General features: G+C 47.7%; 1 protein-coding gene across 6 annotated transcripts in view; it reads left to right on the forward strand.

The window, feature by feature from the left end:
* KCNAB2 (potassium voltage-gated channel subfamily A regulatory beta subunit 2) overlaps positions 1 to 12,477 on the forward strand; it is a 1,115,399-nt gene that overhangs the window by 406,920 nt on the left and 696,002 nt on the right. For 4 of the 6 annotated variants that reach the window (XM_085608872.1, XM_085608871.1, XM_085608873.1 and 1 more), the window contains one exon: positions 5,826 to 5,867. The exons of the other annotated variants lie outside the window; for them this stretch is intronic. In XM_085608872.1, coding sequence (XP_085464998.1) covers positions 5,826 to 5,867 — 42 coding nt within the window. The remainder of the gene's footprint in view (positions 1 to 5,825; positions 5,868 to 12,477) is intronic. 6 annotated transcript variants of the gene reach the window in all.

The following is a 12,477-nucleotide window of genomic DNA, read 5'->3' on the forward strand; positions in this document are numbered from 1 at the left end:
TTAGCAGTGCATGGCGAAGGTGCAAGTTATAGTTACTTTAGGGCACAAATTGTGTCACTGACATTTTCACCTAACTATACCGTCACTTTAACCTTTGTGGGTTTTTTTCAGTGAATTTCTGTTTTTTTTTTTTTTAATGTAAAGTAATATTTTATTAACATACGTAAATCCAACCCCACGCCTTTGGTCGTGCGCTGTTGGGGGGTTGGCCTCCCTCGGGCAGCCATACCCTGTACTCAACCCTTCACTGTGCATGGCTTGTGCACAGTGGGGGTTGGGTGCAGGACCTGGTGCCCAAATTTACCTGCTGCTCATTTATTATTCATTTTTTAAATTTATTTTGGTTGTCCCGGTGCTCACCTGGGACCTTGAGATCTTTTTGTTTTGCTGGGGCTGGCAACTCTTTTTTTAAAAAGATTTTTAAAAGAAGTATTTGAGGGGGGCATGGACCCCCCCCCCTTCCCAAGCCTTTACTGGCCCCAGGGACACCATCCCCTGGGGTCGTATTCACTTAAGTGGTGGGGGAGTGAGCAGCCCCCCTCCCCAAGCCTGTATAGGTCCCGGGGACCCCATTCCCCAGGACCTTGCTATCTTTAAAGGGGAGGGGTTGGACAGTTCCCACTCCCCAAACTGTTAGTGTACCAGAGACCCCATATCCCCAGGCATTTCTTTTAAGGGTAGGGGGCACGCAGCCCCCCCGAGACATAATGATCAAAGGGACTCCATTCACTGGGCCTAATATAGGTGTCTGTTGACTGGGTGTGAGTGTTTGATTGGTTCTGATGCTCCGTCCATCACCACCCCCTTTTGTACCGCTTTGTTCGCCATAAGTTGGCAGGGTATGCTCAGACGTGACTCCCTTGCTCACTTTGCCACTGGATTCAAGCAAGCCTGGCTGAAGACGGCTGAAATGCCAGAAACCGGTCCTAGGAAGCTTGTTTCCGGTCCAGGGAAGACATGGCTTGGCAGTTCGGGCTGGACTGTTCCCAAGAGGCACAGGGTCAGACTGATTTGCATATGGCCATGTCTGAACTGGGGTGGCAGAGTGGGCTAAAGAACGGTGATGGATCAAACCCAGATCTGTTGACTGGGTGTGAGTGTTTGATTGGTTCTGATGCTCCGTCCATCACCACCCCCTTTTGTACCGCCCTGGTGCCCACCCACGGCACCCACAAAATGTAAAGTTGGAGGCCGCATGGGGAATCCAGAGCCTCTGCGGCTTTCCCGCAAACACTGATACTGGGTGCAGCAGGAGCTAGTATTTTTCCATGCTTCCACCTGTCAGCAACAGTCTGTGCTTCCCTGCCTGCAAGAGCGTTGGCAGGGAAACAAATTTCTGTTCCCATCCGGCAGGAGCATTGGTGCAGCTTCTGCCTGGTGGAAGCAGACAAGTTTTTCCTGCCTGCACTCTCGTGGGCAGCGACACATTGTCCCGAGAGTGGGCTCTGCATGACACTAGGCAATTGAGTCTCCCTGAGCTTTCAGGTCTCTGGAAGGTATGGGGGCCCATGCGACCCCTCACCTTTTGTTCAAACATTGGCCCCCGGGGATAGGTTCCCCAGGAATCTTATGAGATTTGGGGACGGGGCAGAACTCTCCCTCCCCTTGTTGCAGGGATTCTGTTAAGAAACTGACCTATGCCTGGGATCACAGAACATCAGTATGTAGGGACTTAGCCACCATTCCACATCAGTACCTATGGGCCCAAATCCACATCAACTCATAGTGCCTTACCTGCCCTACTAACCTTCCAGAGTTACAGGTAAGTTAGCACCCCAGAACACAACACTCTAAACCTTCTCAGGGGGTCGCTGTAACAGGTCTTCACATTTTGTTATCTCACTCATATGTGTCCACAATAAACAGAGAAGAGTTACCTGAGCTAACTATAACTTGTGCCCCCGCAATGCACTGCTTATGACCGCACATATTACATCACTCATGACATGGTCAGTACCATCACTCATGACATCTCAAATGGTATTTATCACTGATGACATCATCCACAGTACCACTTACACACCCCTCTAAGCTCTCATACAACCAATCACACAACCACTCACACCCACTCACTTATCCATATAGCCACTCACACATACAGCCACTCACTCAGCCATGGTCACTCACACAGCCACTCACTCACCCATACAACTTCTCACACACCCACGTATTCCCCCATGTAACCACTCACATACTCACTCACCCATACAGCCTCTCAACAGAGCCACTCACACACCCACACAACACCTTACATACCCATTCACACATCCATACAAGCACTCAAATGTCGACTCACTCACCCATTTAGCCTCCCACACAGACACTCTCCGAAACAGCCACTCCCATACCCACTCAGTTAATCAAACACCCTCTCACTCACCCATACATTGATTTACACACCCAGTCACTCACCCATGCACACACCCATCCACTCACCCACCCACCCATACAGCTGCTCACTCACCCTTACAGCCACTCACTCACCCTTACAGCCACTCACTCACCCTTACAGCCACTCACTCACCCTTACAGCCACTCACTCACCCTTACAGCCACTTACACACCCATGTAGCTACTCATACACCCACTTATTCACCCATACAATTACTCAAAACTCACTTATTCACCCATACAGCCACTCACACACCCAGTTACTCACACATCCACTCACACACAGTCACTCACATAATGTATGTTAAAAAGTGGAGTCACTCAGTAGTACACAAAGTATACTAATTTAACTTTTGTGGTACCTTAGTATATATGTTTAACACTCATAAACATTTAGAAAACACTGGGTGATGTCATCAGTGATGTAATTTAAGATGTCATCAGTGATGTAATTTGTGATGTCATCAGTGATGTCACTGGCCATGTCATGAGTGATCTAATATGTGAGTCTATAAGCAATGCATTGTAGGGGAGTAAGTTCTAGTTAGCTCAGGTAACTATAACTGCTGAACTTCTATTTTGTTTGTGTGTGTAATCTGAGCCTAACTAGAACGTCCCTGTAACCATTGTTCTTTTGAGTGTGTGTGTGTGTGTGTGTGTGTGTGTGTGTGTGTGTGTGTATATATATATATATATATATATATACACACACACACAAACACACATCTATATGTGTGTATATATGTGTACACCCCCCCCCCCGACAGCCTTTGGTGTGGTCTTCTCCCCTCCTGTTTGCTGAAATTCATTTTTGTTGGCATTAGGACTCTGTGCACTTTACCACTGCTAAAGTGCGCACTCATTTAAACATGGTAAAATTGACTTACACCCATTTGCCACATTTAATTTACTTGTAAGTTCTGAATAAAGAACCCAGGGCCTGTAAAACAAAGGCAACTATTGGGCCTAGAGCACTAATTGTGCCACCCACTTAAGCAGCCCTTTAAAATGTGTCTACTATTGCAGCCTGTGTGCAGTTGTAAACTGCCATTTCAGCCTCCCTTTTTAATACATATGTCACCCCTAAGGTATGCCTTAAACAACCCATAGGACAGGGTGCAGTGTATGAAAAAAGTTGTACATGCACTTTTAAGTTGTATATGTGCCGGTAGTGAAAACCTCCTAAGTTTGTTTTTAACTACTTTGAGGCATACCTCTTACACAAAATAACATTGGGTTACCTTATTGTATTTAATAAGTGCTATCTTTTGATTGGGAACAGGTCGAGATGTCGGATTTAGTCTCAAAGCAATCGTTATTTAAATTCCTCTTCAATGATAAAATTGGATTTTAAGTCTCAGTTCTTTAAATGCCACTTTTAGAATGTTGGTATTTTCTTGTCCTAACCATTTGATGCCTGCAGTGTTTGCCCTGGGTCACATGACTGTGAATAGTTGGCAGTTGGCCTTTAAGTATTTCTCCCAGACAGTGAGACAAAGGGGGACTAGATGTTAGCAGGATGGGGTGGGGGTGGAGTTGCTCCCTGCCACACTTACATTTCAAAGGGGCTGCTCCTGCACACTCACAATGATACTGGTCTTTTTTCATCCTATACCTCTGGGAGCCTGGGTAGGGGAAGGAGAAATTTCCAGAACCGGGTGTAGAAGGGGCCCAGAGGTTTCTTCCACTTCACTGGCACCAGGTATAAATATTGGACCCTCAGACCAACTCTTCAGTTCACTCCTGGACCTGCAGAGGACCCCAAGATGGCTGCCTTGTACTGCAGAGGACTGTCCTGCTGCTTGAGGCTTGATTTGTACCTCAGAAGACTGCCCTGCTGCTACCAGAGGACTGCCCTGCTGCTACCAGAGGACTGCCTTGCTGCTTGAAGCCTGCCCTGTACCCTCAGAAGACTGCCCTGCAGCTTGAACTCTGCTTTGCTGCTTTATCCCGTGACTACCAGAGTGACTACAAGGGCTAGTTGGCTGGTAGCATGTTCGGAGCTATAGAGGCACACAAAGTTCCAACCACCTCTAACATGCACCTGGACCTTGCCTGAAGTGAGTCCTGCCTTCCAGGTGGTGCCCCACCAGTCCTGGACCCTTGGAGGTGTTGCTTAAGGTTTCCAAACAGACAAAAACTGAAACTTGGGACTTAGAAAATGTTCAGCCAAAGAGTGGCTTGAGAATTGACAGGAGATCGTGTCACACCTGCTTGCCGATCCACCCAAGGTGCATCACTGGTCGGCTTGACTTCGCTGTAGCTCTCAATACATTCTTCTCCACAGCAGTAAATCCTGCTCAACAGTTCCTCTTCGAAATGGAATCTGGTCTCCTGGAGCCCTCGTCGACTACAGCCTGCAGCTTCATCCCGAGGGTGATTTTCAACTTCCAAATATGAGAATAAGTCCGAACGTAGGAATCTCCAACACAACTTCGTCTAGTGCTCTGCGACGATGACACCTCCTCCTTAGACACTCATCGGCTGCCTTTCCCCACTAAACATTACCTTTTTAATTATTTCAAAGTCCGAGACTGGGCCCAATCCATCTTGTTTATCCGAACAACGCTCCATCACGGTCGGCCATAACTTTTGACTTTGCAGTGGTCTTGCGTGAGTGAATGTCCGCGGTTGGCGCTTCGATCTTTTGGGCACTATTTTTCACTAAAGTTTTATAAAAAATTAATTACTTTAATTCTGCTGATTGGATTCAATTCTTCTTGGTGTCACATAATGTATTGTTTTTCTATTTTTCTAAATTGGTGGGGGATTTTTCTAGTGTTATGTCTTCTTTTTATTACTGTGTGTGTGTGTGTGTATGTATGTATATATATGTGTATATATATATATATATATATATATATATATATATAGCTAGCACTTAAAATAATATTTATTCAGATGAGCAGAAAGGAAAAACCAGACGATACGCCTTGAGAACGAAAATTAACTTGCCCTGCATCTACACTACCTTACGCAAAGGCACACGGTAGAGATAGTAAAATGTTTGTGGTATAAGGCCTTTTAAAACATTTGGACAAAGTGCCCATTTAGCACAAATGCTTAATGGTTTGAAACCCATTAGATGCGTTCCTGATTCACTTAACATACTGTACGTTAGATCACTTAGATGTTTCCGTCTGCATCCTGCTACACTTACACACTTCATTCACCCTTTTAGCCCCAGCTGCGCCTTTGACGCTTTAATGTAATCCTGTCCAGGACTCCTCTGGACGCGTGGTGGCGCTGCTGCACATGCTTGTTATTATATTAATCTATGTAATGTATGGTTTGTACATGACCAGCATATGGCTGTTTTTCAAGTACACTTGGAAGGAAAGCATCATTGTCTATCTCAGTTTTTTATTGTTCATTTCTACATGCTTGAAAATGTGATGTGTGGAATCTCTTTCTTTCTCTCACGCTGTCATAAGTGCCCGGTATGGGAGTCCCAAACGGCAGCTCCAGTTTTACAGGTACCAGAATCCTTTCTTTATTTCTCCTCACATCATTCATAATTGTGGAGCTTTTATGCAGTATGTGACGTGTGTGCAATTTGAAAATCAATTATACAGATATGTGAACACGGTGTGATTTCGTATTTTTATAAACGCATAGGTATCTCGTTTTCTGGCCTTGTGAATAAATAATACAGTGGTCATGTTGCATCTGTTACTTGGATTACAGAATCATGTTTTTTATTGTTCTCTGTTCTCGGGGACTAAGTGGAGACGAACCTTTGGGAGGGCCAGCTGCTGTCGGTTGGTTTCCCATTCAAAAGAATGGACTCGTTTGCTCTGGCACGTATTATCTTCGTTCTGATTGTATGTGTCTATGTAACTGTGCGTGTTCTAATCAATGTAACTGTATCTGACATCCCTGTCTTTATTTACTGCCTTATTCGAGGCAGGTTCTACATGTGATCATTATTTTAATTACATTTTTTAGAACATCTGCTCCATTTACGATATAAAGTGTCACATATTAGGCTGTAGAACGGAAAGAATGCCCGTATCTATGTTGTAATCAGTTGGAATTAAAGCAGGCATTAATTGGCTGATATTATTGAAGTGGGAGGGTTCTTCGTCGCTGAGGTAGTTATTGACTGAAGGGGCCAGCCAGTCGATGACCCTGCTCAGCTCCCAGCCTGCACGTCCTTGCAGGTGACCTCTCCTTCCATAATGTTTCCATTGCAAATTACAAACTCAAAAACAAATAGTTGATAGAGACTTCAAGTTGTAGATACCTTGCCTTTTGTATTTCCCCCAGGCGGCAATTCTGGATCCGGAGATTTTTCATCAGCAGTACTCCTGCGCATTGGTAGTCTGTCATCGGCATTGTGCGCGCCAGAAATAAACGCAGATTCGGAGAGAGCTACTCCATAGCTGTTTTTTGGCTAACCTTTTTTTCAACTTTTGTCGAGATTTTTCTTAGTCTTGGACTCCTGGTGTTGTCTAGATGTCCCAGTGTAGGACCGAATTAAAGCCTTGCGGATCCTGTCAACGGATGATGTCTGTGACTGATCCGCACCTTATGTGCCTCTGGTGCTTGGAGCGTTACCACGACTCTAAGTTGCGCTCCCATTGCTGGGCCATGAATCCGAAGGCTTTGTGGGAGCAGTCCTGAAAGCCTTTGGAGGCCCGGCTCTCGGCTCTGCATTGCTCCCATCCTTGATTGAGGGGAAGGTCCCAAGAACAGTCTCGGAGCCCGCACTCCTTTTCCCATTCAAAATCCTCGGGGTGCTCAGGTAAGCACAAGAAGAAGTCAAAGAAGCATATGCGTTCACCCCGCAGATCGGCCGATGCGACGCAGATCGTTGTCGCTGTAGGGCTCTGTCTTCGGAGCCTCTTTCTGAGACGATTCTGCACCTTCTCACTTTTCCGGGAGCTGGAGCATCTCCTGCCCAATTTTGAAAGTTCTGTGAGGCCTTGCACCTTGCCCGGGTATGCTGGTGCGCCTTTGGGCCCCGTGGAGTCTGTTGGGGGCCCCCAGGCCTTCGACTCTGGTGGCTTCGGCCCAGCTCCGGAGGGCTCCCGTGGATCTGTTCTAGGATCCAGACTGACGTCGGTCGATCCAAGTCGACCTTCCCCGATGTCGATCCCGGTGATGATGCTCCTGACGCCGAACGTGATTCCCGGCCGGCGTCGACCCCATCATCGTCCCCGGCATGGACACTGAGCCGGACCGACACTGAAAGGGACTTCGTCCCTGATGTTAATTTTGTGCCAGGAGGTGGTAAAGAGGACTTGGGAGCAGCAGCTGGACCCTTTAACTGACCAGCTTGAAGATCCCATGGACTAGCGGACAGACCTGGGTGAGGCCAGCGGGTTTGACACTTCACCTGACACTGGCTTGCTTTCTCCCTGTACCGTGGCTACGCAGTGGTGGTGAGAAGGGCAGCCGAAGTCCTTGGCCTTGAACTCCCTTCGGTGGTAGTCAGGACTAACCTCCTGATAGAGGTGCTTCAGCCTGCGGCTTCTACCTCCGAACTACTTTTGCCCTTTAATAAAGCCCTCACTGATGTCCTTCTGGGCACTTGGTCCAAGCCCAGCACCGGGGCTTCTGTGGACAGGACAATCGCCCGCCACCATCGCCTCACTCCTGGTGACCCTGCGTTCCCTACGCAACATCCTACCCCTGAGAGCTTGGTTGCCCTAGCCTCATCTTCTAAAGGCACGTTCCCTTCTGCACCCCGAAAGGAAATCCAAGAAGCTGGACCGTCTTGGGAAGAGGATGTTTTCTTTCTCCAGATTGGCATTATGGTCAGTGAATACTGCTTGCCTCTTGGGTCGATACTCCCACACCACTTGGGATACGGTTGCGCAGGTGCTGCCTCAGTGCGCAGAGGAGGCCTGGGTTGTTCTCTCCCAGGCAGTTGCGGGCGGGAGAGCGGCAGCAAAATTGACCATTCCTTGTGGACTGGACACCACCAACTCACTGGGCAGAACGGTTTCCTCGTCAGTAGCTATGCCTGGTTGAGGAAGTATGGCTTTTCCAGGGATGTCCAATCTAGCGTGATGGACATGTCCTTTGATGGCACTCACCTTTTCGGCGATAATGCAGGCTCGACGCTTAATTCCATATCCCCGTCCTGCCTGCCCACAGACGTTACTTATGGTTCACGATAAGGCACGAGCTCTTTCAGTTCACTGTGTTCCCCTTTGGCCTTACCATTGCTCCTCGGGTGTTCACAAAAGTGATGACGGTGGTCGTAGCTCTTCTGCACAGATCAGGTTGCTGAAGGCGGGCTTGCCCCAGGCTATCGTCTCCCACCCCCAGACTACGGCGGACCTCCTGCACTCACTGGAGTTGACTATCAACATGCCGAAGTCACACCTGAGCGTCTGAGAGGGACTCAGACGCTCCCTTTCATCAGAGCAATTTTGAACACTGTGCAGTTTTGGGTCTATCCTCCGAGCAGCGAGTCTTGGATATTCAGGCTATGATATGGATGTTTTAGCCTCTATCCCGGATTTCAGTGAGAATGACTCTGAGGCTGCTAGGCATCATGGGCTCCTGCATCCTGTTGGTGGATCATGTCAGATGGCATATGCAGGATCTACAGTGCGACCTGAAGTTCCATGGGCGCAGCATATGGGGAATCTATCTGACTACGTCCAGCTCTTGGAGGGAACTGCGCGCTAACTGCAGTGGTGGCGCCTCCATATCAACCTTTTGGAGCTCTGGGCGATCAGACTGGCATTGAAGGCATTCCTTCCTCTCTCAAAGGGAAAGAGGTGGAGGTGTTCACGGACAACACCACTGCCATGTGGTACTGCAACAAACAGGGCGGGGTGGGGTCGTGGACCTTTTGTCAGGAGGCTCTCTGCCTCTGGACATGGCTGGAGCATCAGGGAATATCCCTGGTGGTTCACCACCGGGCGGGTTCTCTGAACAACAGAGCGGACTGAGTCGGCCATCGTTACCTAGCGGATCACGAATGCCATCTCAATCCAGAGGTGGTGCGAGTTCTCTTTCAGCCATGGGGAGAGCCTGTATTTTTTCTTTGGGAGGAGGGGGTTTTTATATATCAAAAACTTGACCCAAAGGTATCAGAGCACTTTACATGAGCACCCGTTATGTTACAGACGGACACATTCATTTTTGTCAGGCACAGGGAGATTACGTGATTTACCCAGAATCACAGGATGATGAGCGTTCCTGCTGAGACTCAAACCCGGTTTCCCAGCTTCGAGGTCGACAGCTCTAGCCATTAGGCCACTAGGCCACATCCTTTCCCCATGGTTAGATCTGTTTGCCTCCGAAGAGAATACTCTACGCAGCAGTATTGAGCGTTGGAGTTTCCAATGTGGCTCTCGCTCGGCGATGCTTTTTGTTTTGAGTGGAGCTTCAGACGCCTTTACGCCTATACCACTTCTGCTCAGAGTGCTCAGGAAGATCAAGCACGATCGGGCTCAAGTCATTCTTGTGTCTCCGTATTGGGCATAAAGAGTCTGGTATTCCGACCTTCTGAGCATGGCCATCGATCCTCCGATCAGGCTGCCCCTTCGAGAGGATCTTCTGTCGTATCAGCTGGGTACGGTTCTTCACCAAAACCTGTCCAGCCTCCACCTCCTTGCGTGGAGTTTGAGCGGCGGCAGTTGACAGCTTTCGACCTTCCACCCGAACTCTGTGATGTTATCTTGGCAGCCAGGCGTCCCCCTACCAAAACGGTATACGCCTGCAGATGTAACAAATTTGTGACATTGTGCACAGCAAAGGCTTTTTATCCCCTTTCTGCCCCCTCTTTCAGAGGTACTGTTGTACATACGTTCTTTGTTACAGCAGGGCTCTGCTTTGGGCACCCTTAACGATTATCTTTCGGCTATCTGCCTTTCTGAGATTTCCAGATAAGCCGTCTTTATTCAAATCACCCATTGTCAATAGGTTTCTGAAGGGCCTCTTACTCACTTGTCTCCTCCATCTCCTTTCATAATGCCCCAATAAGATTTAAATTTGATACTGACTTTTCTTATGTGTTCTCCCTGCGAGTCTCTTCATAATTGCCCTCTCAGGCTTCTAACCCTAAAGAATGCTTTCCTCATTGCCATCCCCTCAGTTTGCAGAGTTAGCGAGCTCCAGGCTCTGTTTTCCAAGCCTCCCTATCTGTCTGTCCGTTCGGATAAAATTATGCTTCGAACAAAAGCTTTGTTCCTTCCTAAAGTGGTCACGCCCTTTCATGTTGGACAATCCATTAATCTGCCCACCTTTTACCCACCCCTGCATCCCTCCTAGGTAGAGACGACACTACACCGCCTGGACTCAAAATGTGCATTGTCTTTTTATCTTTATCGTACCAAAGACTTGCGGGTGTACAGTCAACTTTTCATTGGCTATGTGGGTGCCAAGAAAGACCAGGAAGCACAGAAAAGGACCATCTCTCGGGTTGTCCTCTGCATTAAATTGTGCTACGCATCGGCAAAGAAGGAACCTCCTGTGGGGTTTTGTGCTCACTTTACTAGAGCTACAGCATCAACCACTGCGTTAGCACGTGGAATCCCACTCTGGGATAGCAGGCAGCAAAGTATGCATCCCTGCACATGTTTACCAAACACTACTGCCTGGACAGCCAAGTCTGGAGGGATGGGAATTTGCCCGTTCGATCCATCAGGACTTCCTTCTGTGATCTTGGTCTGCAGACACTCCTCTGGGGTTGGTATTGCTGGGGTATCTATTCAAAAGGTAAGGAATTTGCAACTAGAAGTCTCTGTCAGATGAATAAGTTACTTACCTTCGACAACCATGTATCTGGTAGAGACATATTCTAGTTATAGATTCCTTACTGCCCCATGCATCCTCCCCGCTCTACAAACTGATTTATAGTGATAGTGACTCCTCTAAAGGGCACTATCTTTTGATTCTCCAGTGGTGAGTGTCTTTCATGGCTCTGCGCTTCTGGCGTGGAAAGTCGTGTTAAGAACTGACGTCAGCGTGCCCATGCGGCATCTATATAGGTCTTGCCATAAAATATCCCGCGCGCACAACACAGATGACGGACGCAGAGCCAACCAAAGCCATCTACCGACGTGCAGGGGTACTGCTGATGAAAAATCTCCAGATCCAGACTGACACCTGGGAGTAATTCAAAAGGTAAGGAATCCATAACTAGAATATGTCTCTACCAGATACAATGTTACCGGAGGTAAATAACTTATTCTTTATGTAATAGTGTGTTGTCATGGTTCTTTATTAGGTCAAGGGTTACACTTGGATAACTGCTCCATTCTTTTTAGTGAAGTAACATTTGCAATGCTGGATGCTGAGGCAGTATTAACTTCTGTTGAAATGCATTGCAGTGGATGACTATTTTAGATTTGCACTAGAGGCGAGCACCAGACGGGAAGCGCAGTGGAGGTGTACAGGGACTCTCTCCTCAGCCAGGGATCACTCCGAACTCCAGCACTCTCACCAGTTCCTTGGGACATTGGGGTTTTTAACCTGATTCCACATTATTCATTCTTAACAGTCAATTTTTAAGCAAGAAAAAGGCATGGTGATATATGTAGGTAGTCTGTCATATGTGGGTTGTCTTAACATCCGGCTGTGTTTTTCCCTAGCAGATATTTTCTGGATAGTGCTCAATCAGAATTCAACATTTTGGTATTGCATACACTTCTAATTTTCAATCTGCTCTGTTATGTCTTTTGTAATTTCAAAACCTAATACCTTTTCCTTGGCAAGAGCTCGAGCTCATGTTGTTTTCGTCCCTGCGAGGAGAGGAAAGGACTGACATTATAGCAAGAGGACCACCTACCCTCGTTCCCTCCCAGCAACTACTGTAAATTAATGAAAGCGAAAGCACGAGCTGCAACATCCCAACTTCTCAGTGTCACTGCCCCTCCCATGGGGAAGGGCTGCAAAGTACAACGCTCTTCTAAGTAACCCTGGGCGTAGTTCGCGAAGTAGCGCTACGCGTAGCTACGCAAAGTGCACTTCGCGAGCTACGCATAGCACTTCTCGAACTGCGTAGTACCCTGTTCGCACTGTGCAAGATGCCGTTTTCAATGATTGCACAGTGCGGACAAGCATCCGGCACTGTGCAATCATTGAAAACTGCATCTTGCACAGTGCGAGCTGTAGTTTTCT

This window comes from Triturus cristatus, chromosome 1_2, assembly GCF_964204655.1.
Source record: "Triturus cristatus chromosome 1_2, aTriCri1.1, whole genome shotgun sequence".
In the NCBI taxonomy this organism is placed as follows: domain Eukaryota; kingdom Metazoa; phylum Chordata; class Amphibia; order Caudata; family Salamandridae; genus Triturus; species Triturus cristatus.